Source organism: Carya illinoinensis, chromosome 12 (genome assembly GCF_018687715.1).
Source record: "Carya illinoinensis cultivar Pawnee chromosome 12, C.illinoinensisPawnee_v1, whole genome shotgun sequence".
NCBI lineage: Eukaryota > Viridiplantae > Streptophyta > Magnoliopsida > Fagales > Juglandaceae > Carya > Carya illinoinensis.
Genome location: NC_056763.1, coordinates 24,520,904 through 24,547,293, shown reverse-complemented (window position 1 = coordinate 24,547,293; position 26,390 = coordinate 24,520,904). Strand labels below are relative to the sequence as shown.

Here is a 26,390-nt window from a genome sequence, read left to right as displayed (position 1 = left end):
GCACATCCCCCCTACTCGAGCGCCTCTCAGTCGGTCAATAGTCCTCTCTATCCTGGACGACACCCCTCTCTTTCTCTCTCTGAACACCCTGTACGCCGTCGTTTCGACAATTTGTCCCCGATCCCGGCGTGACGTGACATGTAAAGTAAAAGAAGAAAGCTCCTCCTTTCCCTACTCTCTCTCTCTCTCTCTCTCTCTCTCGCTGGATTTACTGCGAAGTCAATCAAAATTTGAATTCGCATTTTCCTTTCTCATGCGGAATTTCAATTTCTAGGATGAGAATTCCTTGTGTCCCTCAAGAAATGAGACATATATTCGCTGATTTTCTGTTCATCCGCTTCCGAATACCGACTATCTGAAAGGATTTCTGAATCCCAAAACCATGACCAATCGAGTTACTTAGGTATCTCACTGATCTCCTCGAAGCAAAGAAGTTTGCCAATCTCCGAGCTTCCGAATCAGCGAGTTTTTCCATTTTCGAGTTGGATTGCGGAATTTTTTTTTCTTCGCACGGTGTGGGAACGATGTCGTCCAAGGTGGTGTACGAAGGTTGGATGGTCCGCTACGGACGGAGAAAGATCGGGCGCTCGTTCATCCACATGCGGTATTTTGTGCTCGGGTCTCGCTTGCTTGCTTACTACAAGAGAAAACCTCAGGACAATCAGGTGATTTTCCTCTTTCTGTCGCTTTTTTAAGGATTTTGATTCTTTCTTAGTGTGCTAGAATCCTAAATTCCTATGATTTTCCATTTCCTTTCTTTTTCTTGAAGGATTTTGATTGTTTCGTCGTGTGCTGGATTTTTAAACTCGTGTTTTTGTGTTTGATGCTTTATAATTTGCTTTTAGCAAAAGTGGAGGAGGATTTGCGTTAAAGGAGAAATAGAATTTTTATTAGCAAAAAAGGACCGGAAGATTCTTAACTTTTTTATTTTTATTTTTAATTTTCTTTTAAACCAAGAATCTTTATTCATTCACTTTACAGATTTATTGCGTTCGTAAATAATACAATGTAATTCGACGTTGTAACGTATTTTTCTTTTTTCTTTTTATTTTTTATTTTTATGGGGGATGGGGTGCGCTTTTTTAGGTTCCAATTCAAACCATGGTAATTGATGGAAACTGTAGAGTGGAGGATCGAGGCCTGAAGACCCATCATGGACATGTGAGTTCTCTTTTCTCTCTCTGTTGACGATTGCTTCTTGTGATTCTTCAATAAATGATAAACCAACCGTTTGAACTGAATTTGAACGTTTTACGTAGTAGGTAAATTTTACGGGTACTCCTAGCTCAAATTTCTTGTCCGTTTCGTTTTTCTATTAGAGTTCAAGTAGGCTAATTGCGGGAGCTGATTTTCTTTGTTAAATTATGTAAGATTATGGAACTATGGTAAATCTGTTGTGGCGTTAGTGTTGTAGAGTTTAGACTATGTGCAGTATGAGGCAGTAGCCAGCAGTTTCTCTTCTAATCTTGTCTCATCTTATTATTTGGATCGTTATTGTGACGGTTATCTGTGAGTTCAATCAGTAAATCCTTATTTTCACTTCTGTGTCTGTTTGGAACTTTGAGCAGACTTTAGGACACTCTTGAACTTTTGGAGATTGGAGTGGCTTGCTTGTGAGTGACCCTAGGATATGTAGAAAGAAAAATTAAGCATAAATTTTCACAAATGGCAAGTTCCCGAGACGAGAACCTTTGAAATTGTATTTGTGATAGTTGGCACTCGTTTTGAAGCAGTTTTTGCTTGCTGCAGGCATAAACAGTGTCAACTCTCTCTCTCTCTCTCTCTCTCTCTCTCTCTCTCTCTCTCCACACACACACACACACACACGCACACGCATAGACGAACGCAATTTCCAATAGATCTGACCTGTTCTAGTTCTGGTGGTATGTAGGATGCTGGGCTGTAATCTTTCTTTGCGATGGAGTGTCTCACTTAGTTTATGTATTTGCTTGGTGCAGATGGTTTATGTTTTGTGTGTATACAACAAGAAAGAGAAGCACCATCGAATTACAGTATGTGCTTTTTCCTTAATAAGTTTATAAATTAGTGTTGACTTCTTCAGATGTTTACATCATTTCCTTCCAACTTTATCAATTATCATTTACTATTATTTTGGAGCATAATTTACCTTTTGGTTTGGGTGATCTCTGTTGCTGTAGTTTTGATGCTGGACCATGTATAAGAAAAAAATTGCTAGTCATAACTTTTATAGAGTTCTGTTCACTGGGTACTAGTATTTGGGTAGATTCTAAATATGGATGTTTGTGGGGGTGGTTAGTGTTCTAATGCCCAAAGACCTCAGGGGATTGAATCATGGAAGAATGTAATAAAAGGATCGGGGAAAGTCTTATACTTGTAATTGATCTAGATTAGATTTTGGCATGATCCGTGGTGTCGAGATTGGCTCTTGAGGAAACTTTCCCAGATGTGTACAACATTGCTAGTAAAGGTTGTTTCAATAGCAGACCATTGGGAGATATCTTATGATTTCCCCTCAGTGGAATGTAAGTTTTTTTAGAGTGGCTCAAGACTTGGTAGATGCCTTCATTATATTCTTTTATCAGCTATATTCCACTGGTTTGGGATGAGGAGCTGAAGATAAACTTCTTTGAGCCCCTACCAAGAAAGATATGTTCACTGTTTGCTCTTTTTATAATGCCATCATCGGTCATGGTAATAATTTTTTGCCTTGGAAGAGTATATGGTAGACGAAGACCCAATCGAGAGCTGTGGTTTTTTTCATGGATAGCCTCTCTATGAAAGAATCTCACCATGGATAATTCCATGCATTTTTTGCTTGGCTGGCTTCCCATGGGAAAATTCTGACTATTGACAAATTGAGAAAGCAAGGTCTCTAAATCACAGATTGGTGCTCTATGTGCAAACACGATAGCGAATCAGTAGATCACCTACTTCTTCATTGCGAAGTAGTCAAGGCTTTATGGGATGAAATTTTTACTAGGCGGGCTCGGTCTTGCATGGGTAATGCCTGGGAAGGTAATAGACTTGTTGTCATGTTGGAAAGGGATATGGGGTAATCGCCACATTGTAGCTGTTTGGAAGATGGTGCCTCTATGCTTAATGTGGTGCACATGGAATGAAAGATATGGTCGCTGTTTTGACAATATGGGAATGCTCTCCGGGGGATTTTAGGGACTTTTTCTTTCATACATTGTTGCTTTGGGCTTCTTCCATTGTTTTGAATGGAACGAGTTTTAATGACTTTTACGCTACTTTTCTTAGCATGTAGTTTGTAACTAGGTTTTCTTTTGTATACTTCTTGTGTACTCGGGTTTTGCCTAATTACATGGATCAATAAAGTCTTTCTTACTTATAAAAAAAAAAAAAATTCAAGAAAAAAAAAACACATTGTGGTGATTGATTGGTGCTGCATGTGCAAGAGGAGTTGGGAGTTTGTTGATTTTTTACTCCATTGCAAGATGTTTTGTTTAATGCTGTATGGAATGACTTCTTCCAATGGGTTGGATTGGCTTGGGTCATGCCCAAAAGATTATGTGCATTTTTTTTTTTCTTAGAGAGGATTAGGATGAAGTCGAAAAATTGTCACGGCATGGAAGAGGGTTGCTTACTTGCCTAGTATGATGTAAATGGAGGGAAATGAACAACAAGAATCTTGAAGATCATGAACGGATGCTGGAGTTGCTCAAAACTCTATTTTCTAGTACTCATTTCATTTGGACAGCCTCTACAGACTTGAGTTAACTTTTCATGATTTTCTTGTATTATTTTCTAATTCTAGATAGGTAACACTTTTTTATACACCTTGTGCACCTGTATGTGCCTTTTGTCTTTTGTTAATGAAGTTTTATTTCTGTTTAAGCTGATTTATAGGTTGAAGATTAGTTTAGAGTCTACGATAGCTTTGTAATAGAAGCTTTATTTTAGAATATCAATGAAAACTGCCTTTGGTTTCAGGGTTCTTTTGTTAGACCCCTAGGGTTTGCTTGATCAAGCACATTTTCCTTCGTTCTTTCTAAGAAACTTATGCTTTAATGGAAGTGAAAGTAAAATCTTTATCTACTCATGCTTCCAGCTTCATCAAAACTTTAAGCTATAGTGTTTTTCATGGGGGTTGTGAGAGTATCAAATTAATCAACCTTTCTATTGAGTATTGAAGGACTTGAGGTCTTGCAACAGCTTTACTTGGCAGTATTTTAACTAGCAGATTCTTTCTTTTTTCTTGGATAAGTAATGTGATTCCTAAGGAAAAAAAAAACTACAAGGGGCTTAATGCAAGTGTATGGTTCAAATGGCAAATGATTGTCTGTTGTAATCACTCGTTGGGTCACTTGCAAGTTTAATAACAAAGTCTGCTGAATAAGCTGGTTTCCTAACTATCTGAGTTAATCAACGTGAACGTTACCTTTTATTTTAAACATAAAGTTCCATTAAGCCCCATTGAAGGTAGTATTTTCCATTTAATGTAAGCAATCATGCCCTTCCTCACTACTTTCACCTATGTGATTTTTTTGCGTCCCCTTAGTCCTTCTATTTTTTAAATTAAATTGTTTGTGCAGTTTATTAGTATATTCATACACTTGACATGTTATTCTGTTAATCATTTTTCTAATGAGTTTAGACTTCTGTTTGGTAATAATCACATAACCTTATTTGAGTAACTGGATGAGAGACTACATACTCATATGGGCTGTGTTTATGTTCTAGATGGCAGCATGGAACATCCAAGAGGCGTTAATCTGGAAGGAAAAGATTGAGCTTGTTATTGATCAGGTATGCTGTTTTCAGCCTGCATAATTTACTCCAAATTCTCCTTTCCACCTACCCCTGTTTTTAGTTTTATGTATTTATCTATGGATAATGGTAGGAAGTTGATTCCTATTCTTGATATGTTCTTTATTTGTTTTGGCCTTTTATTACATGTTTTGGTAATTAAATAAGAATATTTCTGGTCAATCATTACATCTTAGGTGTTTTTCAGCTTCTTATATATTCATCTGCAGGGAATATACTCCCTGCACCATAGGCATTGATGCATATAATATTCATTGCTTATTTATGCGTGTAGCATCAGGGATCACAAGTGGCAAACGGAAACAAATATGTTTCTTTTGAATATAAATCTGGGATGGATAATGGAAGGACTGCTTCCTCATCTGACCACGAAAGTCAGTAAGTACTTCTTGTTGCTCTTCTTGTTTTGGTTATAGTTGTGGCAGTACTTCTGAAAATATATATGTACAAAACTCACGTGTAATATTTGCATTTAATTGCCAGTATTTTGCAAGATTATCATTCTCTTCTTTTGTACTTTTTACAATTATCCATATGCTTCAACGTTATTCTGGTCTGAGATGAAATCTTTGTCTTATTGCCGTGTTCTTGTAGATATATCTTTCTTCAAATGTATTTGGAAATTATTTTGTTATCTTCTTGCCGTCCTTAAATACTGCTCATGCGGCTTATGTTATGTTTTTTTTACTGCATTTTTGTGAGCAAGTTCTATCCTTGTTATCATACTTTGGTATATGGTATTACTTATGGAGAACCACATTTCTTTATGTTGTCAAATTGTGCTTATGCCTTGTTAAAAAATAATTTCTGTACTTGGGCAGGTTCAGTGCACAGGAGGATGAAGATGACGCTCATCCAAATTTGTTACGAAGAACAACAATTGGAAATGGTCTTCTTTGAGTCCTTATATTTTTGTTTGTGTTAGTTTGATGCATTTTCTACCTGAATCTGACTGTCTTCATACAAGTGGCAGGTCCTCCAGAGTCGGTGTTTGACTGGACACGGGAAATTGACTTGGAATTCTCGAATCAGAATACCAACAATCAAGCATTTTCAAGAAAGTATTGGCGTCTTCTCCAATGCCAAAATGGCAAGTATTTTCTTATTGCTTACATTAGTTAGAAGTTTGGCTCAGAACAGCAGTTTTTAGAATAATTATTAAAGGAATGGGATTTGATGAGATTAATCGCTGGCAAGATTGTAATGGCATTATGAATTGTTTTTGACTTATCATTATTAATGTTGACAGGACTTCGCATTTTTGAAGAACTTGTTGAAGTTGATTACCTTGTATGGAGTTTTTTCTTTTCTCGTGCTTTATGCAAATGAAATGGTTTTACTATGCATTGTGTTGTTTTAGTTCAAAACTTTATTTATGGTCTTCCTTGTGCAGCCAAGGAGCTGTAGCAGAGCAATGAAGGCAGTTGGTGTTGTGGAGGGTACCTGTGAAGAAATATTTGAACTTGTTATGAGCATGGATGGGACACGGTTTGAGTAGGTGTTTTACTTTTTCAAACGAAGCTTATATTGATTAGGTCTGCTCATTGTTTTGGTGTTCCTTGTTTTACACAACTAATATTCACTTCGTTTGTAGTTGGGTGAGTGTTCAGGAACATTGTATACAAACCCTATTTTCACTTAGCCATATGGAGGGTTTTGAAATAGAAAAAAATACAAAGAATTCAATGGTTGCTCACAAGTAGCAGGAGATTAAGACCTATAATGTATATGATCTGTGTGTGTGTGTGTGTGACCTTATTTCATTTCCTACTCAGTCTTGATCATTGTGCTATTCATTTCAATGTTTGTCATATTAGTTGCTACAGATGTGTAAATGCTATTAGCTTGCTTTTTCCACTTTTTCACAGATTGTCTCCTCACACCAGGTGTAGAAGTGTCATCATTTTGATAGCCGAGATCTTTTTTCCATGTACGAGAAAGACTCATTCCAAGTACATTTGAGACGAGTCCTCATCTTTCTGTGATATCATTTGAAATGAATTTATTGTGAATTACGAATCACAATAATTTGTAAAAATTTCTATGCCATCGAGGAGCCACCACCCTCTTGGAGATAGCCGTGGATTGGCTCATCTCCATCGATTTGGGTTGTGCTGCTTTAGAGAACTCGCTTTCCTGTTGTTGCTTGGGCTCTTTTTCCATATGGTCGCTCGTAAGGGGAGATGCCAAACTTCTCCACCCTTTGCTGTCTTTGTCTAAGATCCCCTCGGCAGATAACGCCTACAGTGGAGCTTCGTCACACTTGGTAGGGAGATCTTTGGCAACAATGGGCAGTGAAAGGGATCTCTCCCTATGTGCGGCAGAAATACGCATGGAAGGGAGGGGATCTCCCCCTTCCATCCGTGGCTGCGTGAGTGGAGAAGGGGGAGATCTCCCCATTGAATTGCAGCCTATATGACTGTGCATGAGGAGGGGGTAGATCTCTTCTCTCTAGGTGTAGTTGTGACTGCCATGAGTGAGAAAGGGGCAAATCTCCCCTTCCATTGCAGCCTGTGGCAGCCGCTCGCAAGGGGGAAGATCGCCCTTGTAGAATTGGAGCAAGGTGGCACTGCTCCCTCCTCCCCTCCCTCTTTTTGTTTGTTATTAATTTTTAGGCTTTTTTTTAAAGAGAGTTTTGGAAACAGTTTTTAAAAGCTGTTGTGTTTAAAGTGTGAAACTTTGGGAAGTATTCCCAAGAACTTCTTTATGACCAGCTGAATTGGCATAGGTGCGACATCTAGACAATAGAAAAACTGCAGGATTGGTTTTTAGGGGCTTTTGTAGAGGCTTGAAAGCTCTTTAGGGTTTGGATGCAACTTTTTAGAGTTATTTTTCTTATTTGTAGATGCTTGCATCCCTTAATGTTCTTTAGTACATTGGTTGGTTATCAGAAAAGAAGAAACAAGCAAAAATTAGCATAAAATGTGGCAACATGAAGGGAAAACTTTATTAGGTCTTGCTTATATATACACTAAATGCTCATCCATATCAGGCATATCGTTTCAACTTGACTCATTTATGTTCTTACAGTTCTGTGGTTCTTGAAAGTAGTTTTGTTACATATTATTTTGTGCTCCTTTGGCCTTCATTTTTCAATTTCATAGGCAGCTGTCGGCAGCCTGCTACTATTGTCTCTTAGCATTCATTTGTAGAACTTACGGGCTGTGCTTACACCCCCACATGTTTTCTTTTGATCATATGCCACTGTGGATCTAGAGAGCAGCTAAATTTATAGGATTAGCAGGCAGATTGCTCATAAGCATGGTGTGTTGATTAGTTAGCACACCTACTTCTTGAGGTAATATAAAATAGTGAGCTCTGGTATCTCTTTTCAAATTAAAACCTTACCAAATGGGGACTTGTATTTTGTCTTATTTTGGTGTTTTTATTGCTTCATTTCGTACTTGGCAGTCTTCATTGGCTTTTATTGGAATGTGTAGGTGATAGCTTTTTCAAGTTTCAACTTGTGTTTAAATGTCTTTTGTCTATTTTCTCCATGTCTTACCTGTTTGACTCTGTCAGTTTTTCATGATTTTATGTGGCTTGAAAACATGTGAACCTCCATGTCTCTTTTTTAAGAGAATCATTTTATTGATCTTAACAGCTATACAATGTTTTGAAGTAGCCCCACCACGGCCCCCCCCCCCCCCCCCCCCCCCCCCCCCTCCTCCGGTAATTGAGTTATGGTTGATGCACTGTTAACCATGCCTTGTTTCTTTTAATGTGGTGTCCAGGTGGGATTGCAGTTTCCAGTATGGTAGTTTAGTAGAGGAGGTGGATGGGCACACAGCAATACTTTATCACAGACTTCAGTTGGACTGGTTCCCAATGTAATGCTTCTACCAAGTGATATGTCTAAATAGTTAATTTATATTAAGTGCTAATATAATTTCTTAGCTTTCTGAATAAAAACTGTCATAACATGCTGCATTCATGCAACTTCAAACTAAAGCTTCTACCCCTCCCTCATCTCATGTGTGTTCAATCGATACTATTGATCTTGCTGTGAAGATCTGGATGTGTCCTAATATCTAGAAACGTATTTAGTGGCTTTGCAAATTGTTACTTACCTTTAAATTGTGGTATGTGTGGTTTATAATGTTTTGTGGAGAAGTATGTAACCGATATGCATTGTTGTAATCATGAGTGGTTTGCTAGATATGTTTTATGTTTTATCACAACATTTTTATTGTGGATATATTTTTATGCCTTTTTATGTATTTATTAGATTCTAAAATCAGATAGAACTCCTTAGAAAGTTATCTTCTTAATGGATGTTTTTTTTTTTTTTTAAAGTTTGATTATTAAGTTGTTCAAACTTTGTTGAATTGGAGAAAAAATTCATGGGTATTTAGGTGCTGCTATATTGCAGTATTCTCTTGGAGGAATAGCATCAGGAGGGGGGAAAAGGTAAAGGGTGTGGGCTGTTTACAGGAATGTGCTTTCTTGAAATTTCCTGATTGGGGTGCAGAAATTCGTGTTTTTCTGAACCATGGAGGTCCCTGTTTATTTTTCATAAACTGTTGAGCAACCGAAGGTGCTTGTGCACTCCTTGGGCTTTGATATGACAGCTATGTTGGCATCCTTGTGAAATGATTACCTCAATGGATTTATGAATGGGCTTTTGAACTGCTACATGCCAAAAATATAATTATTTATGCATATCATTCATGTCTGAACCATGGACAACCCCCCCCCCCCCCCCCCCCCCCCGGTTCTCTCTCTCTCTCTCTCTCTCTCTCTCCCATTTGATATGTTTTGAGCCAGTGTGGTCCTTAGGGCTTTGGGATGATGGTTGTGTTCAGTGACATCGTTCAATGAATGACTCCTTAGGCAAGGATGCACTGTTAATTAGATCACTGCATGCAGGTGCATGCCAAACTGGAGAAGAGAGTTTCTCACTGATTTTTGGAGACTCCATGAGAATGAAACTGTTATAACACGGACTAGCTTGTTTCTGTAGTACCAAAGAAAGAAAACATTTATTCAGTTTCTTCCTCATGCTTGGGTGCTTTCCCTTATCTTTAGGCTTAGTAATTGGATGAACAGGACTGTTTGGGTGTTTTTCTTAGAATACGTTAAATACTCTTCTTCCTTGTGCTCAATTCTCCTTGAGGGCTTTCTATATCCTTATCTTCATAATGTAAAACCGATAACTTTTTTGTTTTCCTCTTTTCACTGCCGTGTTGCATAAAAATTTCTTCAGGGGTTTAAATTTAAGTTCAGTTGTTAGGGAGAAGATCCCTTTTTCCTTTCTACAATTATATGCATAATTTCATTTGTTTTGGATACTCACTAACCCTTGCTGTTGCAGGTTTGTGTGGCCTCGTGATCTTTGTTATGTGCGATATTGGCGACGAAATGATGATGGAAGTTATGGTAAATGTTCTGCTTGTTTGGACAATTCACTTATTGTTTTCTCATTAGAAATTTCCATGTTTTCTTACTTGTTATCGTGCAGTTGTCTTATTTCGTTCTAGGGAGCATGAGAACTGTGGTCCACAACCTGGATATGTTCGAGCGCATATTGAGAGTCAGTTCTATTTTTCTTCTTTAATTTATTCTGGTGCCTGATTTCTGAAATCGAGAGATGGAAATATTTTGTTTATTTATATATTTATATTTTTAAAGGTGGAGGATTCAACATTTCTCCTCTAAAACCTCGTAATGGGAGGCCTAGGGCACAGGTGCAGCATCTTATGCAGATTGATCTTAAAGGGTGGGGTGTGGGATATATGTCATCATTCCAACAACATTGTCTACTTCAAATGTTAAATAGCGTTGCTGGTGAGTTCCTTTTGCTGTTTTTGGGGTGTCATTGGTATGGATAAAATTTGATTTGATGTCAAGATGCTGGTTCACGACTTATTTTTTTTTTTTCCATCAGCAAGTTAAACTTATTAATGATTGGTTCATGACTTAAATATTAATTTCCTATAACTTTGCCATTGTAGGATTGGGATTTGGGTTAACATAGTCAGTCTTTCTACTTTCATTGTTCCTTTACATTGAGATCAATTTCGGAAACCTTTACCTACTTGTTCTTCGTGGTGGGCTTAGGTTGAGATTGACTAGGGTTTCAAAAGATTAAGTGTGATGGGTGAAAGAACTGAAAACATCTTGCTGGAATATGTAGGCAGCAACCAAGAACCTAAGGTGGTTCTTTTATGGTGGATGAAAAAGGCCATTCGATAGGTTAAGTTTGAAATGGTTGCTGAGGTCATGGGGTATCTAGGAGGATGTATTAGGCCCGAATAGATCATGGGATATGCCTATGACACGGAGAAGAGAAGTGTCTACTTCATTTGCTCAGCCTAGAACCCCACAATCAAACATGACCTCATCCTCTTCACAATCTTCATAAAATTTATATAGGATCTTGGCCTTTGAGACCAAAACTGGCACAGGACAAAGCCTCAGTATCGAATCTGACATAGCACAGCAGCGACCCAGTGGTTTTGGGGCTAATTGGAAGAAAAATTTAGAAGGAAGATTGTGGCTTTTGAATTTTAAAGGATGGGAAAGGTTATTGAAGGAATTTGGGCACATCTGTTTGAAAAGATTGATTCTTTATGGCGCTTGAGTGACTGAAAGTAGAAAGCAATGTTGCTGGACAAAGTGGTAGGTGTGAGAAGTGACTGTTAACCGAACTGTCGATTGCTGGAATTTTTCTTGGAAGCAGGTATCTGAATGAAACTTGGGATTTCTGGTTAGGGTTGGTTAGTGTTTGATAATGGAATACAAAGATGGTTATGCTTTAGAGCACACAACAGACATGAAATGAAGAAGTTTAGATTTGGTCATGGCTTTGAACATTAAGTCCTAATTGTAGTGTACTGATTCTGCAGGCTTGGAGGTTAATAATGGTTGGCCATGATAGTGTTTCTATCCTAAGGATTTAGGTTTTTGAGGGTGTATTTGGTTGGAGGGAGGTCTCTTAAGTTTCCTCTTTGCCCCCCAAATTCATTTAGAGAATGTCTTATAACTTGTATCCATTTCTAGCTCCTCTGTAATTAGGTGCTCTCCTTTGTTACTTTGTATACTTCCTAGGTACTTGGGCTTCACCCATTTACTTGATTCAATAAAATTTTATTTTGCTTACAAAAAAAGGATGTCTTACAACTTTGCATAATAACACACTATTTCAGTCTTTGAATTGGACTAGGCCTGAAGAGGACTAGATGAGAGGATAAATTTTTTTTGCATAGAATGTTCAAGGAAAGTTCGTTATCCTTTCTTTTGATTGGTGAAATTGATTGGTGTTCTGTAAATTGGTTGATGAGACTTTTGAGTGCCTGGTATCACCCACGGTCCCATATAATCAGTATTCTGAGGTTAGCTTTTACAACGAAGTTTTGTGAGGTTTGGGAGAAAGTTGTGGAAAGGTGGCTTTTCTACCAGTATCAACTCATGTAGCCTTTGAACTACTGCCTTGGCTGTGCCTTCACTTTCCTGATAAGTTAAACTTATCAATGGAAAAAAGGTGTTTTCCGAGTAAATAGTGGGTATTCATGTGAAACACCTAATAAGAAAATGGAAAAAAGGTAAGATGTCTTGAAAACTAGAAAGTGGTAATCAAGATCCAAGACCCTCAAAAAGCTTTGATCGTTTGTTCTCCAAATACACCGTAACAAACAACCTGGGATAATCTTCCACAATACTTCACTGTGAGGGCAAATAGCCTCTCTTTCCAACAAGTCAAAAGTCCCACCATGCTAAGAGGCATGACCCAATCTAAGCTGAACAAACTGAAATAGCAGTCCAAAGAGCGTTAGCCGCTTCAACAATGCAATAAAAGATGCTCCGTCATTTTCCACTTTTCCTATACTTGCAACACTAAATCCATCACTATAATATTCCGCACTCTGAACAGGCCCAATAGAGCTTGTCCTCACAACTGCTTCTTAGTCGAATAGAATACAACCGATTCAAGAATGAGGTAAAAATCTTCGCCTCCTTATCTCATGTCGCTCTCATGACCTATATTGTTGATATATTTTTTGAAATCTTGTTTATCACAGGACTTCGTGAATGGTGTGCCCAAACAGATGAGAGGAATGCTCCTCCAAGAATCCCAGTAATGGTTAATATGACGTCAGCTTCTGTCTCCTCAGAGAAGGGCGAGAAGCTGAATGCTTCTTTTCATCCCGGTGTGCCTACTGATCAAATAAATGCCACAAGCAGAAATTCAGTGATGATGGAAGAATACTCTGATGAGGATGAGGAATATCAAATAGCTGAGCCTGAACAAGAGGTTTGGTTTGCATCAGTGCCTTATTTTTTCTGCATACGCTCTCTGAAATCTGAACAAAAAGTGTCACATTTTCAGGCAGATCCGTCTCGGCTTGAGAGTGATATCAAGAGAACAGGTAAATGATCACTGGTTTCCTTTCCTGTTATTTTTAGCAGATCTTTGGATATGGATCTAAGTAGAAAATCTGATCACAAAACTTTTCATGAGGTGAAGCCTTGGAAGAAGAACCAGCAGACGAAATTGATTTAACTTGTTTTTCGGGTAATCTCCGGCATGATGACCGTGATAAAGCACGTGACTGCTGGAAAATCTCAGAAGGGAACAACTTTAGAGTCAGGAGCAAGCATTTTTGTTATAACAAAACAAAGGTTTCCTAATTTTTTGACCTTCGGTTCTTTGTGAATCAACTGTTGAGGCATTGTTATGCTTGCTCTAATCCCATTGTTGTTGATATGTATTTGAAGATTCCTGCCGGGAAACATCTAATGGATCTTGTTGCTGTTGATTGGTTCAAGGACACCAAAAGAATGGACCATGTTGCTAGGCGTCAAGGATCTGCGGCCCAGGTAAGTATTAGCTGTTAAAATATGTTTGCTTGTGTACATTTTGGAGTGGACTGACACTAACATAATCAAACATAGTGCCATTTCTCATCATCACTTTACCTATGTCGAGGGGGTGCAGGCTGCCCTGCTTCCCAAAAACAGTATTTGACTTGCATGTATTAAGCATTGTTGTTTTCCTTGGTGTATTAAGCAATAATGATTTGAGTGGAGATTTATCACCTGAAGTATTTCCAAAAGGTCATCAGGCATGCCACTGTTGTGGATATTTCTCTGACCGGAAGTATAAAGAAATGTATTATTAGATAAAAAAAAGTTTTCAATTATTTTATTTTATTCTACTTCTGCTTGGATGTTGCTCCTAATTAGAGTCTAGGGTGTTTGTCAATCTTCAACTTATTTGGTTTAGATTTTAACTTACACATCATTTGTTGTTAATTTCTTGATTTAGATTTATCTTCAACTTTGTTTTAAATCTTTATAGGTTGCCTTGGAAAAGGGGCTTTTCTCTATGGTTATAAATTTGCAAGTAAGTTGATTTCATTCAGCTGGTTGATTTTTAAACATAAATGCATGAGGAATTTTGCAGTGGAAATAATGCTTTACTCTTACAGGTACCTGGGTCAACACACTACAGTATGGTATTTTATTTTGTAATGAAGGACTTGGTACCTGGATCCCTCTTGCAAAGATTTGTTGATGGTGACGATGAATTCCGCAATAGTAGGCTGAAGCTCATCCCATCAGTTCCCAAGGTATTTATTTCGTTTTTAGTGCACCATTGTGGTTCAATTACTTTTTTTTTTTTTTTTTGATAGGTAAATGATTGTGGCTCAATTAATTAATTTTTTTGATAGGTAAACGATTGTGGCTCAATTACTTATAACATTGATGTCTATTGTTCACCTTTTAGGAGATTCCCATCATCGGAAACGTCCATGTGTGCACTCAATTACTCTTGTATGTAGGCATGTACGTATACCATGTAGATAAAAAGAGAACCTTGTGGGTGAAACTTAATATATTATTCTCTTGTATAATGCTAGGATGTTTGATAGAGTCTCTCTCAATAGTTGAAGTTAAAACACTTTAGTAATCACTTTTTAATTGGACAGAGGCAATCGGGGTATTCAGTTATTTATCTTTCCTGGATTCCTTCGACTCTCGTAAATTTTTTTTTTTTGATAGGTAAACAAAACTTTATTACTCAAAGAATAAGCCTAGCCCAGTATATACAAGAAACAACCCTTTCAAGCGGGCCCAAGAGAGACAATAAAATAATGAAGGACCATTCCATTGAAATCAACAGCTATGGCCCAATTACAAAGCGTACTAAAAAATAAAGCCAACAACTCCTCTAGCGGTTGCTCCTTGTCTTCAAATGTCCTTGCATTCTGCTCCTGCTATAAACACCACATGATGCGTAGTGGAATCATCCTCCAAACCGCTGATATCTGGGACAGACCTCCTATGTTGGGCCAGCAGGCCAAGACTGCCACCACGGTCCTCGGCATGGCCCAACCCAACTCTACTCTACTAAGCACCTCATCCCACAAAGCCTGTGCGATCTCACAATGTAGCAAAAGATGATCTACCGACTCGCCCCCTCCCTTACACATACAATACCAATCTGCTACGATATCCCTCTTTTTCCTCAAATTATCAGTTGCGAGGATCTTACCCAAAATGGTTGTCCACACAAAGAAAGCCGCCTTGAGGGGCGCCTTATGTCTCCATATCATTTTCCAAGGGAACCGGTAGTTGGGATCTTGAGAGAGAGCATTGTAGAAGGAGTAAACCGAGAACATTCCTTTCCGGTGAGGGACCCACCACAACCTGTCTTCTTGTAGATTGCTTGGCTTCACAGAGTACAAGAGACTGTAAAAATTCACAAAACTGTTCATCTCCCAATCTTGCGCAACCCTGCTAAAATTGATATTCTAATGAAATTGCCCACCTGATATTCCCATAACATCCACCACTGAAGCCTCTTTGACGTTGGCAATTTAATCCTAGTTCCATCCCCCAACTGAAAGCGAGTATGTCGAAGAAAGACCGTCCAACCTTTTCTAATATGTTTCCACAACCACATCGACTTCTCTAGCTTCTTTAGTACACCCCCCCCCCCCCCCCCCCCCCCCCCCCCCCCCCCCCCCCCTCTTTCCCAAAAAAAAAAAAACATATATCACCATATTTGCACCCCTCACCACAGGGCTTCCGGTTCCCAAATATATCTCCACAACCATTTACCGAGGAGTGCCTGATTGAAAGTCCTCATATTTTTAATACCCAAACCACCCTTGGATATAGGACGACACACCGTTTCCCAATTGACCATATGGTATTTGAACTCTTTCCCTAAACCATCCCGCAAAAAGTCACGTTGTAATTTCTCAATTCGGCTTTCTACTCTTGCTGGAATAGGAAAATGAGATAGAATATAGGTAGGAAGGTTAGAAAGAGTACTCTTAATCAATGTGAGCCTTCTTCCTTCTGACAAGTAGATTTTCTTCCAACTCGCAAGCCTTCTCTCTATTTTCTCAATTACTGGCTCCCAAAGGCGGGATGATCTTGCCCCTACCCCAAATGGAAGACCCAGATACGTCAATGGGAGGGAAGCTACCTTGCAACCTAACGAACGAGCCAGTTGCCGTAAATTTGGCACCACTCCAATTGGTACCATCTCAGACTTATCAAAATTCACTTTTAACCCAGACACTACTTCAAAACAAAGAAGCATCGCCTTCAAAGTCCGCACCTGATTCTGATATGCATCACAAAGGATAAGAGTATAATCTGCAAACAATATATGAGATATATTACTAAGGCCCCTCTCCTGATTTCCAACCGAAAACCTGTTCGCCATGCCATTACGAGTCAAAGCCAAAATCATCCTGCCTAGACCCTCAATCACAACAACAAACAATAATGGCGAAAATGGATCGCCTTGTCTCAGGCCTCGTGTACTATGAAAGAATCCAGCTGGGCTACCATTTATTAACACAAAGAATTTAGTCGTTAATACACACCATCGGATCCATGACCTCCACCTCACCCCGAAACCACATTTCCCAAGAAGAGAGTAAGAAATCCCAATTAGCATGATCGTAAGCCTTCTTCAGGTCTAGCTTGCAAATGATCCCAATAGCAATTTCCTTCATTCTACTATCCACACACTCGTTCGCAATAAGAACTGCATCAAGGATTTGCCTACCTTTAACAAAGGCATTTTGAGGCTTAGTAATAATCTTCCCTACAACCTCACTAAGCTAGTTCTCTAGCACTTTAGAGATGATCTTGTATACACCACTCACTAAGCTAATGGGACAATATGCATTTACCTCATTAGCCCCCCACCTTCTTCGGGATCAATGCTATGAAAGTTGTATTTAAACTTTTTTCGAATTTTCCAACCATGTGGAGTTCTTGGAACACCTTTATAATGTCTTCCTTTACCAAATCTCAACATTCTTGAAAGAAACCTATAGAGAACCCATCCGGCCCCGGTGCCTTATCCTTAGCCAATTTTCGCACAACCTTTGCCACGTCTTCTTCCTCAAAAGCCCGTTCCCATCGAGATACATCACTCTCTCCAATGGAGTCAAAGACCAAACCATTAGGAGATGGTCGCCAACTCATTGGTTCAGTAAGGAGTTGCTCATAAAAGCCAACTATATGGTCCTTGATAACTTGTTCCTCCCTACACTCAGTACCATCAATTTTCAGCATCTCAATATTATTGTTTCTCCTATGAGAATTTGCAACTCGATGGAAGAATTTGGTACAACGATCTTCTTCCCTGAGCCACAAAGCTCTTGATTTTTGCCATCACGAAATCTCTTCCAGCAGGATAATTCTCTCAAGCTCCTCACCCAACAATGTCCTCCGTTCTACTTCAGCTTGGGTAAGGGATCTAACCTCTTGAATCTGCTCAATTTCCTGAATCTCCCTCATCTTTCCTTCTTTGTTTTCCCTAAGATCACCGAAAGATTGCGTATTCCAAAGTTCAAATCTCTTTTTAGCGCTTTCAATTTGCCAGCAAGAATAAAGCTAGGGGTACCTTGAAATTGATACAACGCCCACCACTGTCTTACTCGTTCCACAAAGCCTTCCGACTTTAACCACATGTTCTCGAATTCAAAATATTTTCGACCACTTCGCAAACCACTACAGTCAAGCAAGATAGACTAGTGATCCGAACTAATACAAGGCAAATGCCTTTGCCAAACATCAGGGAAATGGCTCTCCCACTCGGGAGAAATGAGTAAACGATCCAAACGAGGCCACGTCTGATTGTTAGCTGACTTGGCGGAGCCCCCGGCTAAGGGCAAATCTTCCAAATTCAAATCAGAGATGCACTCAGAGAATTCAACCATAGCTGGCCTCTCTCTTCTATTATTGAAAGATTCACTTAGAAGTCTAGTAACGTTAAAGTCACCCCCAATTCACCAAGGGAGGTTCCACCAACTATGAACATTGGCTAATTCTTCCCATAAAAGTACTCTGTTGCTCTCCAAATTTGGACTATTTACACTTGCAAAAGCCCATAAAAAGTTATCAGACACACTTTTGAACGAGATGCTACCGTGTATCTCCCTATGAATTCCTCCATTTTTTGCAGCACACGCCTATTCCACATGACTACCACTCCACCTGACGCCCCATTAGAGGCCAAGTAAACCCAATCCACATGAACACCACTCCACAAGCTCCTCAAAATCCGCCTATCAATCTGCTTCATCTTTGTCTCTTGCAAGCAAACAATGTCCACCTTCCACTCCCGAAGCATGTTTCTTATCTGCAGACGTTTAGTAGCCTCGTTGTGCCCATGGGCATTCCATGACACAATTTTGGGTTTCATGGAGAAAGGGCCAGCCCCTTCCCTTTCGGCCTGCTCTGACTAGAGCTACCATCAATGTTCAGTGACCATGTCAACCTCTTAAGCTCCCGCTGTTTTTTCGAGACAGTCTTCTGTTGTTTTTGATGCCCCGCTTCTATAGCTGTAAGCAAGGACATAAGCTGTTCCTCGTATCCCTTACACTCCAGTCCCACAACTTTCTGAATCTCCTTCACCTTATCAAAAACCCAACCCGAGACTCCTGAATGGATAGGAAACAGACAGTTCAGTGGCGTCGGATCCACCACTATAGTTTCCTCCACCCCGAAAAAAACAGTCAAGCCTAGTTGTTCCCTCAAGGCCAAAGCATGCCCTTCATCAGAAGACACCCATTCGACAGAGTCATAGAGAGACCCCTCCAATTCCAAATCATCCGAGACTTCCCCATCCCTCACAACCAACTCGGAATCCACCAAAAGAAAGCCAGAAGAGTTCGCTGGAGCCCCACTAACCACCAGAGTCCTCATCGGCACTATCTGATCCTGATACGGTGTAGGCAACTCCTCCTCTCGACTCGTGGAGGTCATCTTAGGTTCAACCACCTCGGGAAGAAGACCGAAGGGGTTCATCGGCGCCACTAGAGTCCTCATCGGCGCTATCTGAACCTGATATGGTGCAGGCAAGTCTCCCTTACGATTCACGAAGATCATTGCAAGATCTACCTCCCCATTCTGATCATCCCACACCTGTGGGCCGTCATTTGAGAGGCCAACGTCCTCATCGGTGCACTCTGTTGACCCTCCGACGTCTCCACTGACAGCAGCGGCATGCAGGACTTTTCAGCAAGAGAATTCATAACATTTTTGTGAGCTATGGTTATGTGAACCGTGGGCTGTGCCCCACCCGAATGGCCTGCCTCCTTAATCAATGGCCCCTTCTCTCGGCCAAACCTTTTCGGTCCACTCACTTCCTTCCAGACCTCTATTCTCCCATTTTTCTCATGGGCCTTGTCTTTCTTCAAGCCCAACCCTTCCTTCTCAACGCCCCTACAACTACAACTTGCCTTATTTCAATTGACCAAAGTCTTCAAAGCCTCTAGCTCCCTCTACAACTTCCATATCTGCTCCTGCAGCTCTTCCATCCTCCAACACGCCTCCCTTTCCTCTTCCCTGCCACCCTCTGCGTAACGTACACTCTGAGGATGTTGTGGACCTCGGTCAAACCTCCAAACACTAAGGGTCCGATCCTTGCCTTGTTGCTCCTCTAGTGATCGATGAGACTCCTTTGCTTGGTGTAAGTCACGTGTAGGCCAATGAGAGCTTGGGTGTGGTGAGGCTAGGGTTCAATGGTGGGAAGTATGGATGGTGTTTGGGCTAGGTGATCAAGGTTTGGGTGATGATGGTGCACGGCTAAGTGACCCTTGGTGTGCTATGGTTGGATGAAGGGTAATCTTGGCTAGGGTTTAGAAATGAGTGAGTGGGGCTAGGTTTGATGAGGGGTTCGACCAAGGCTTATAGGGGTGTGTTTGGCTAGGGCAAAGGGGGCTTGTGAGATTCCAAAAGTTAGGAATTGTGAAATTCCTAAAAAATAGAATTTGAGATATTGAGATCTAGGATGTCAAGGGCTGGCCGAAAATGGGTAGGATGTATAAGGAAAATGTGTTTTGGTGGGAAGATGGAATTTGAGTGAGCCAATCAAGGAAATTGACCAATCAAATGATGGAGGGAAAATTGGAAGTGAGACTTTTTAGGATCTAGGTTTTCGGCCAAGCCAATGAGGCTATGGTCGAATTGCTCAATGTTAGATCTAGGGTTTTTTGTGGTTTTCTTGGCTGGGGAATGGATGGGGGACGTGTAAGGCTTGATGGGAGGCTAGGGTTTTGTGATTTGAGGCAATTGAAGGTGATGGAAAAGGCAAAGGGATAGGCTGACCGAATTTGATGTTTGGGAGATGGGATTCTTCAAATAACTTCAAAGAAATCTTATGAACATGTGAGAAATCACATGAACACGAGATCTAGCAAAACACCACACAATCCGAATTCCCCAATGGAGGATTTGGCCTCCACACTCCAATCAATCAACAAAACTCCACAAGAACACAAAAAGAAAAAATGAAAATAACAAAGGAACCAAACAATTCTTGATTCACGAATTGCACAAGAAATTGAAAGGAAACCTCAATATATTAAAAGATAGATTGAATCAACACTGGTTCATGAATTGCACGGTGAAGATCCTCTCCTTGGGGATTCACGAATTGCACTCCAAAAGAGCCCAAGTGCATGTGCACCGAAAATGACAATTCCCAAGCTCTATGGCTGGCCACTCAATAATCAAAATGCCAAAAGATCTTCTTGAAATGTCTAAGGGTCCTATTTATAGAGTTTATAAAGTGGAAACCCCCAAAAGGTCCCTAGGCAAAATAAAATAAAATAAATAAACAAATAAAATAATAATTAATCAAGTCTTTAAATAAAATAAATAAAAATAATAAAAATGATAATTTAGCCATGGTGCCCGTGGCATGCATGGCCCATGGTGGGCCAAGGTGGTGCATGGTCCACGGCTAGGCTAGTCATGGTCTGATCTGATCTGCGGCTTATTGCATGGCGTGGCATGGTGCCACGCGTTAGTCTGGTGGTGGGCACGGCGTGGCCCTGTGCATGGCCTGCTGGTGGTGGACATGGCATGGTGCCAAGTCTAGGCTTGATGGTGGGCACAGGGTGATGCCGTGCTGCTGTTGTGATGCCTAGTCAAGTGGCTTGGGCAGTGGTCTTGCATGGCCTGGGCTAGTAGCCTGGGTGATGAGCATGCATGGCCCAAGCTGACGATCTGGGCTATGGGGCCTCAAGACATGGGCTGGAGCCGTGCGTTGGATGGCTTGCTTGTGGGGGCACGCCACTAGCCTTGCCTGCAAGGCACGAGCTGGTGTCGTGCGCTGGATGGCGTGCCCCCACGGGCACGCCACTAGCCTCACTAAGTGGTGCAGGGGCACGCATGCATGTGCGCAGGTGCACGCTCAAGGGCACGCGCAAGCTTGCACACATGGTCTGCGCGCAGCCAGTAGCCTCCATGGTTGCCCGTTGCGTGTCATGGTCTGAGTCAAGGCATGCAAGTAGACTAGCCATGTGACTGTCCTGACCCTCCATAAGTCGTGTCGAGGTGTGGTCCCGGGCAATTCTCCTGGGGGTTGTGACAAAGGAGCTCAAGGTGTGCGCATGTCAGAGGACCGCGCACCATCAAGTGGTCCCTGCCACCCTCTGTTTCTCAACGCCTCCTTGTACGTCCGCCTCTTCTCGGCCTGAGGCCTCATTAGAGTTTCGCTGTGAAGTCCTCCCCGTGGCCTCTCCTCCTACAACAACTCCCCCAAAGCCTCCTTGAGCCTCTTCCAACCTTTCCCCCCATTCCCTTCCGGAAAGATGATAAGCCTTCTCCCTCCACCCTCTCTATATTCTACCACCTCCAAAAATCGACCACTGCTGTTGGAGCATTTTTTAGCTAAATAACTGCAGTATCCCTCTCTAACGGAGCTGTAAAACTCCTCCTCCCTACTCGAGCAACCCACCAACGCCTTGACCAGGCACTGGATTATGTTCTGTTTCACTAAGAGTTCCTGTTGCCTCTTTAATCCTCTCTCTGTGATACAAGAAAATCCTCCTTCTTTAGCTAGAGTGAACAATTTTGAGTCTATCCCCACCTCTCTAAAGAATCCCATCGAAATAAACTCAAAATTGCAGCAAATTCATCAGTTGTTCCAAGCAGGAAGAGTTTTTTCAAAGTGTACTGAGAGAAAACTCAAGTGTATTAAGAATGTATCTTAAGTTGGGACAGAGGCAATCGGGGTATTCAGTTATTTATCTTTCCTGGATTCCTTCGACTCTCGTAATTTTAGGGTTCAATATGTATTTTTGTATTTCTGTCCTTTTTTTGGTTGAACTTGTTATTTCTCATGTACTCTGGCCTCCTCCCTTAATTTTTTTTTTTCCCAAAATAGAACTTTTAATTTTCTATTAAAAAAACTGATGTCTTGGTGACACCATGGATTTATGACACATTTGTATCCATATTTAAAGGTGATTTCTCCTAGGAAAGTTATATTTTAAAGATATATGGGCTATCTTTATTCAATATGTGTTTTGCGTGTATATATGAATATTTTGTCCATTAATATTATAGTTGGCCTGTGAGTCACATGCACATGCATACATTTGAACCCTAATTACACAGTCTAAACATGCACACGCACACGCACACATTTACACCTGCAACCACCCGCCCCTTCTTTTCCTTGTTGACTCTATTCCAAGCCAAAAAATAAATGTAGCAAACCGTATGTTTTCTCAATTGTCCTTTATTGATTTTAGTTTTGAATTATGCAGGGCTCGTGGATTGTGCGCCAGAGTGTTGGGAGCACCCCTTGTTTATTGGGGAAAGCAGTTGATTGCAATTACATCCGTGGTCCCAATTACTTGGAAGTAAAGACCCTTCAATCTTTTTAATTCACGTTTTGCCATATTTTTCTTTTGGCATGATTATTTCTTTTTGAAAAATGTTAGGCTTACACACTAATGTGGTTTAATATAATACGTTAGATCTACTTTACAATAAAAAATGCTTTACAATCAAATAGATCACATTAAAACATATCAACATGCAAACTATCTTGTGTAAGATTTAAATGTAGACCAACTTATCAAAAAAAAGATTTAAGTGTAGACCAAACATTTCTCTTTCTATTCGGCAGTTTAACATTGTTCATCTTCTGTAGATTGATGTCGATATTGGTTCTTCAACTGTTGCTAATGGAGTTTTGGGGCTGGTAATTGGTGTAATCACAACATTGGTGGTAGACATGGCTTTCCTTGTACAGGTATGTTTCAATTATTACATCTTTTCGAGTTCACGTTGGCCTGGGGAGACTGCATGTTAAATTTAGTACTACATTTCACACATTTGATCATACGATGTAATTAATTGCCTCTTATCATAGACAGCATAGTCGAACTCAGCCACAAAAGTTAAATGGGATTTACCTATATATATATTAAAAAAAAAAACCACTGGGTTGAACATTTCTATGATTTCAAAACTATATGAAGGGGTTATCTGTGCTCAAATTGGTTCTGAATTGGACACCTGCTCTAGTTTGAGGCTACCCAAACCGTATTCACTAACATTGTAGATCTAATGTGGCTAAAAGAAGTAAAAGCTTGGAACTGAATGAACTATGAAGAAATAGAGCTAACTGAATTATTCTTTGATTCTAGGCAAGGGCAGAACTCCAAAAATTTCAAAGAACTATTAAAATTCAATCTTTTAAAAACGATTTTTCTTTATCTCGACCTATGAAGTGGTTAGATGACTGTTTAATTTTCAGGCAAATACCACTGACGAATTGCCGGAACGACTGATTGGCGCTGTCCGCGTTTCTCATATAGAGCTTTCATCTGCTATAGTCCCCAAACTGGAACCAGACCCGTCGTGACACACTTTGAATCTGTGCTGGTTTTCCAAAGTTATCCAAAATCATTTGTTCAGATAAGCATGTATTCTATTTCCCATTAGATTTTGCATTTTCATTTGCACCGGAAATCATGCTATTAATGTTTTCCGTACTTTTATCTTTGTATAAAATAGTGAAAGAGAAATGGGGTTTTTTCACCGTCGACAGTTGAATAAGATTACAGGATGCGGTAAAATTGGTTTGCCAATATTCCTCTCAATTGAGTTCATTGTTTAGACCCAAAACACCAATTCCCTTTACTTCTGCACCATGCACTTCTAAGCTTTATGGGAAATCTTAGTCCTTAAAATGCACAGATGGAGTCGAGAGAGACCATAATTCAATGCTTATATCGGAGCCCTTAGCCATGCTGCTTTTGGGTCCGTAAAATTCTCCACAAATGCATCGAAAGAAGCCAATGAGCTCGCCGGAAATCCATTCTCGAACTTCCCTCGAAGAATCTCGGACTGCCTTCTGATCTCTGCGTCTGTCAAAACCTTCTCTATCCCATGCAATATATCGACCTTAGTTACGACATCGGCCGGGTAGCCCTCGGAAACCATGGCTCCCACCTTGAGATGGCCCGCCACCAACTTGGCGTTATAGTATTGGTCACCCCTAATTGGCCACGCCAAGAGTGGTACCCCACGCACCGTCGACTCCACGGTGGAATTCCACCCACAGTGTGATACGAACCCACCCGTCGATGGATGGCTAAGTATCAGCAGCTGTGGTGCCCACCCGTGTATTATCAACCCTCTCTTCCCAACTTTGCTGTCCAAATCGTGAGGGAAATATTCCTGATCTTGAGCTGCCGAACTGGGTTGACCCGTTTGAATAACGGGTCTGCCGGCCTTCCGTTGGATGACCCATATGAATGGCCGGGTGGATTCCTCCAATGCTTTGGCTAGCTCCGGGTACTCCTCCATTGAAGGTCCCACTTCACTCCCGAACGAGACGTATAGGACGGACCTGCGTGGCTGCTGATCCAGCCACCCGATTATCTCGTCGTCGGTGTAATTGGATTCTTTCTTTGGTCGGATCTCTCGGTCCCGGAGAAGGGATTCGGTGGACTGCCAGTACTGATCCGGCAACAGCGGGCCGACGCCCCAGACGGGTTTTCGTGTCAGATTCGCCACGTAATCGAGAAACGGATGCTCGAGATCGTCGCACGTGTTGATCAATATTGCCGCCGAGGTTTTCACTTCTTCCACCCACGGCGCCGGCTCTCCCGGGAAAGGTGGGCCGCGTGGAGGTGCTGGACCACTACTGTGGGCCTGGGGCCCCCCGGATCCGCCCTGTTTATGCGGTGCACGAAGCCAATGACGCCGTTGCTTGAGATCCGAGTACTTCAGGACCATCTCTTCAGGTAAGCCGGGGAGGGCCCGGACCTCTCCGGGTCTCATGTCCGCTGGCCGGGCCACCCATATGGCGTGCTGGACCGCCGCCCAGCACGCACCCGACGTGATGAACACTACAGTGGGGATGCCGAATTTGGAAAAAACCTCCTGGTTCTTATTCATTATGTGGTCTACGACGGCACAGACGGGTTGGGGCGAGGACGGATCCCTCTGGGTCAGGAGCGCCTCGATTCCGCGACTCAATTGCTGGTGGACGGACGGATTCGGACCCGATCCGGGAGGTGGCGGCAAAGCCGAGATGTCGGAGACTCGGAAGAGGGGGGATTGAAGGACGGAGGAGGGAATAGAGGAGGAAATATCGGAGTCGACGAGGAGGGTGATATGGTAATTTCGGGAGATGAGATGTTTGCAGAGCTCGAAGCAAGGGAGGAGGTGGCCTTGGCCATTTTTGGGCACCACCAGAATCTCACCTGAAGATGGCATGGGTGTTCTATTTTCGGACACTCTTTCAGGAGTTCAGTGCAGTTTTGTTTCAGCGAGTGGAAGTCCTCGGAGACAAGACATTATGAAATTTAATAATTTCAAGATAAAATGATATATTTGAACAGTGGTTTGGACCGTTTGGTTCAACAAGATTGCCCGGAATGGCTTTTCCTCGTAACTGCCTACTGGGGCAAAGCAAGCCTATAAAAATAAAAAAATACTCTATTTTCAAATCGGGGTAGATCATACGAGTAATATTATTTATCATTCTAATTTTTATCTTTTTATAATTTCATGATATAGTATTAAATAATTTAAAAATTATTTATTATATTTTACTTGTGTACCTATCGTCATAAAACGATAAGAAAATAAATAATGAATAGATTTTTTTATTTAAAGTAATGTGAACGTTATGTTTTATATCAATTTGAGAATAGAATAATTTTAATATAATTATTAAAAAATAAAGTTATAGGTTTATTTTTAACAAATAAAATTATAGGTTGATGTTTAATATAAAGAAAAAAAAAAAAGAAAAGGAAATTTATAATCTTACGTATTGGAGATTGTACTTGTAGAGTCTGTGTTTCTCCCAACAAACTGTCCAACCT

The 26,390-nt window shown here is 40.8% G+C and overlaps 2 protein-coding genes across 3 annotated transcripts; one reads left to right on the top strand and one right to left on the bottom strand.

The window, feature by feature from the left end:
- On the top strand, window positions 1-24,140 carry LOC122288864 (protein ENHANCED DISEASE RESISTANCE 2-like). 2 transcript variants are annotated; one of them, XM_043095673.1, is made up of 22 exons: window positions 1-665; window positions 1,087-1,161; window positions 1,959-2,012; window positions 4,687-4,752; window positions 5,054-5,151; window positions 5,595-5,662; window positions 5,747-5,863; window positions 6,023-6,063; window positions 6,167-6,267; window positions 8,508-8,603; window positions 10,088-10,152; window positions 10,235-10,306; window positions 10,405-10,560; window positions 12,795-13,027; window positions 13,103-13,142; window positions 13,241-13,395; window positions 13,492-13,593; window positions 14,075-14,119; window positions 14,205-14,345; window positions 22,809-22,904; window positions 23,198-23,299; window positions 23,807-24,140. In XM_043095673.1, exons 1-22 carry the CDS (start codon window positions 525-527, stop codon window positions 23,912-23,914), a joined length of 2,172 nt encoding a protein of 723 aa, XP_042951607.1. In that variant the 5' UTR covers window positions 1-524; the 3' UTR covers window positions 23,915-24,140. The 2 variants fall into 2 exon arrangements, with proteins under 2 accessions (XP_042951607.1, XP_042951606.1); XM_043095672.1 differs by having other exon boundaries at window positions 4-665; window positions 5,048-5,151.
- On the bottom strand, window positions 24,129-25,941 carry LOC122288865 (UDP-glycosyltransferase 71E1-like). Its single transcript, XM_043095675.1, has one exon. It carries the CDS (start codon window positions 25,774-25,776, stop codon window positions 24,280-24,282), a length of 1,497 nt encoding a protein of 498 aa, XP_042951609.1. The 5' UTR covers window positions 25,777-25,941; the 3' UTR covers window positions 24,129-24,279.
- Between the last annotated feature and the right edge of the window lie 449 nt (window positions 25,942-26,390).

What these genes read in the sequence shown, in the direction of transcription:
- LOC122288864 (XM_043095672.1), top strand. Translation starts at nt 525, where the DNA reads ATGTCGTCCAAGGTGGTGTACGAAGGTTGGATGGTCCGCTACGGACGG. An exon ending in TCTTCTCCAATGCCAAAATG is followed by an intron (nt 5,864 to 6,022) that starts GCAAGTATTTTC and finishes TAATGTTGACAG; the next exon opens with GACTTCGCATTTTTGAAGAA. An exon ending in TCATCCCATCAGTTCCCAAG is followed by an intron (nt 14,346 to 22,808) that starts GTATTTATTTCG and finishes TGAATTATGCAG; the next exon opens with GGCTCGTGGATTGTGCGCCA.
- LOC122288865 (XM_043095675.1), bottom strand. Translation starts at nt 25,776, where the DNA reads ATGCCATCTTCAGGTGAGATTCTGGTGGTGCCCAAAAATGGCCAAGGC.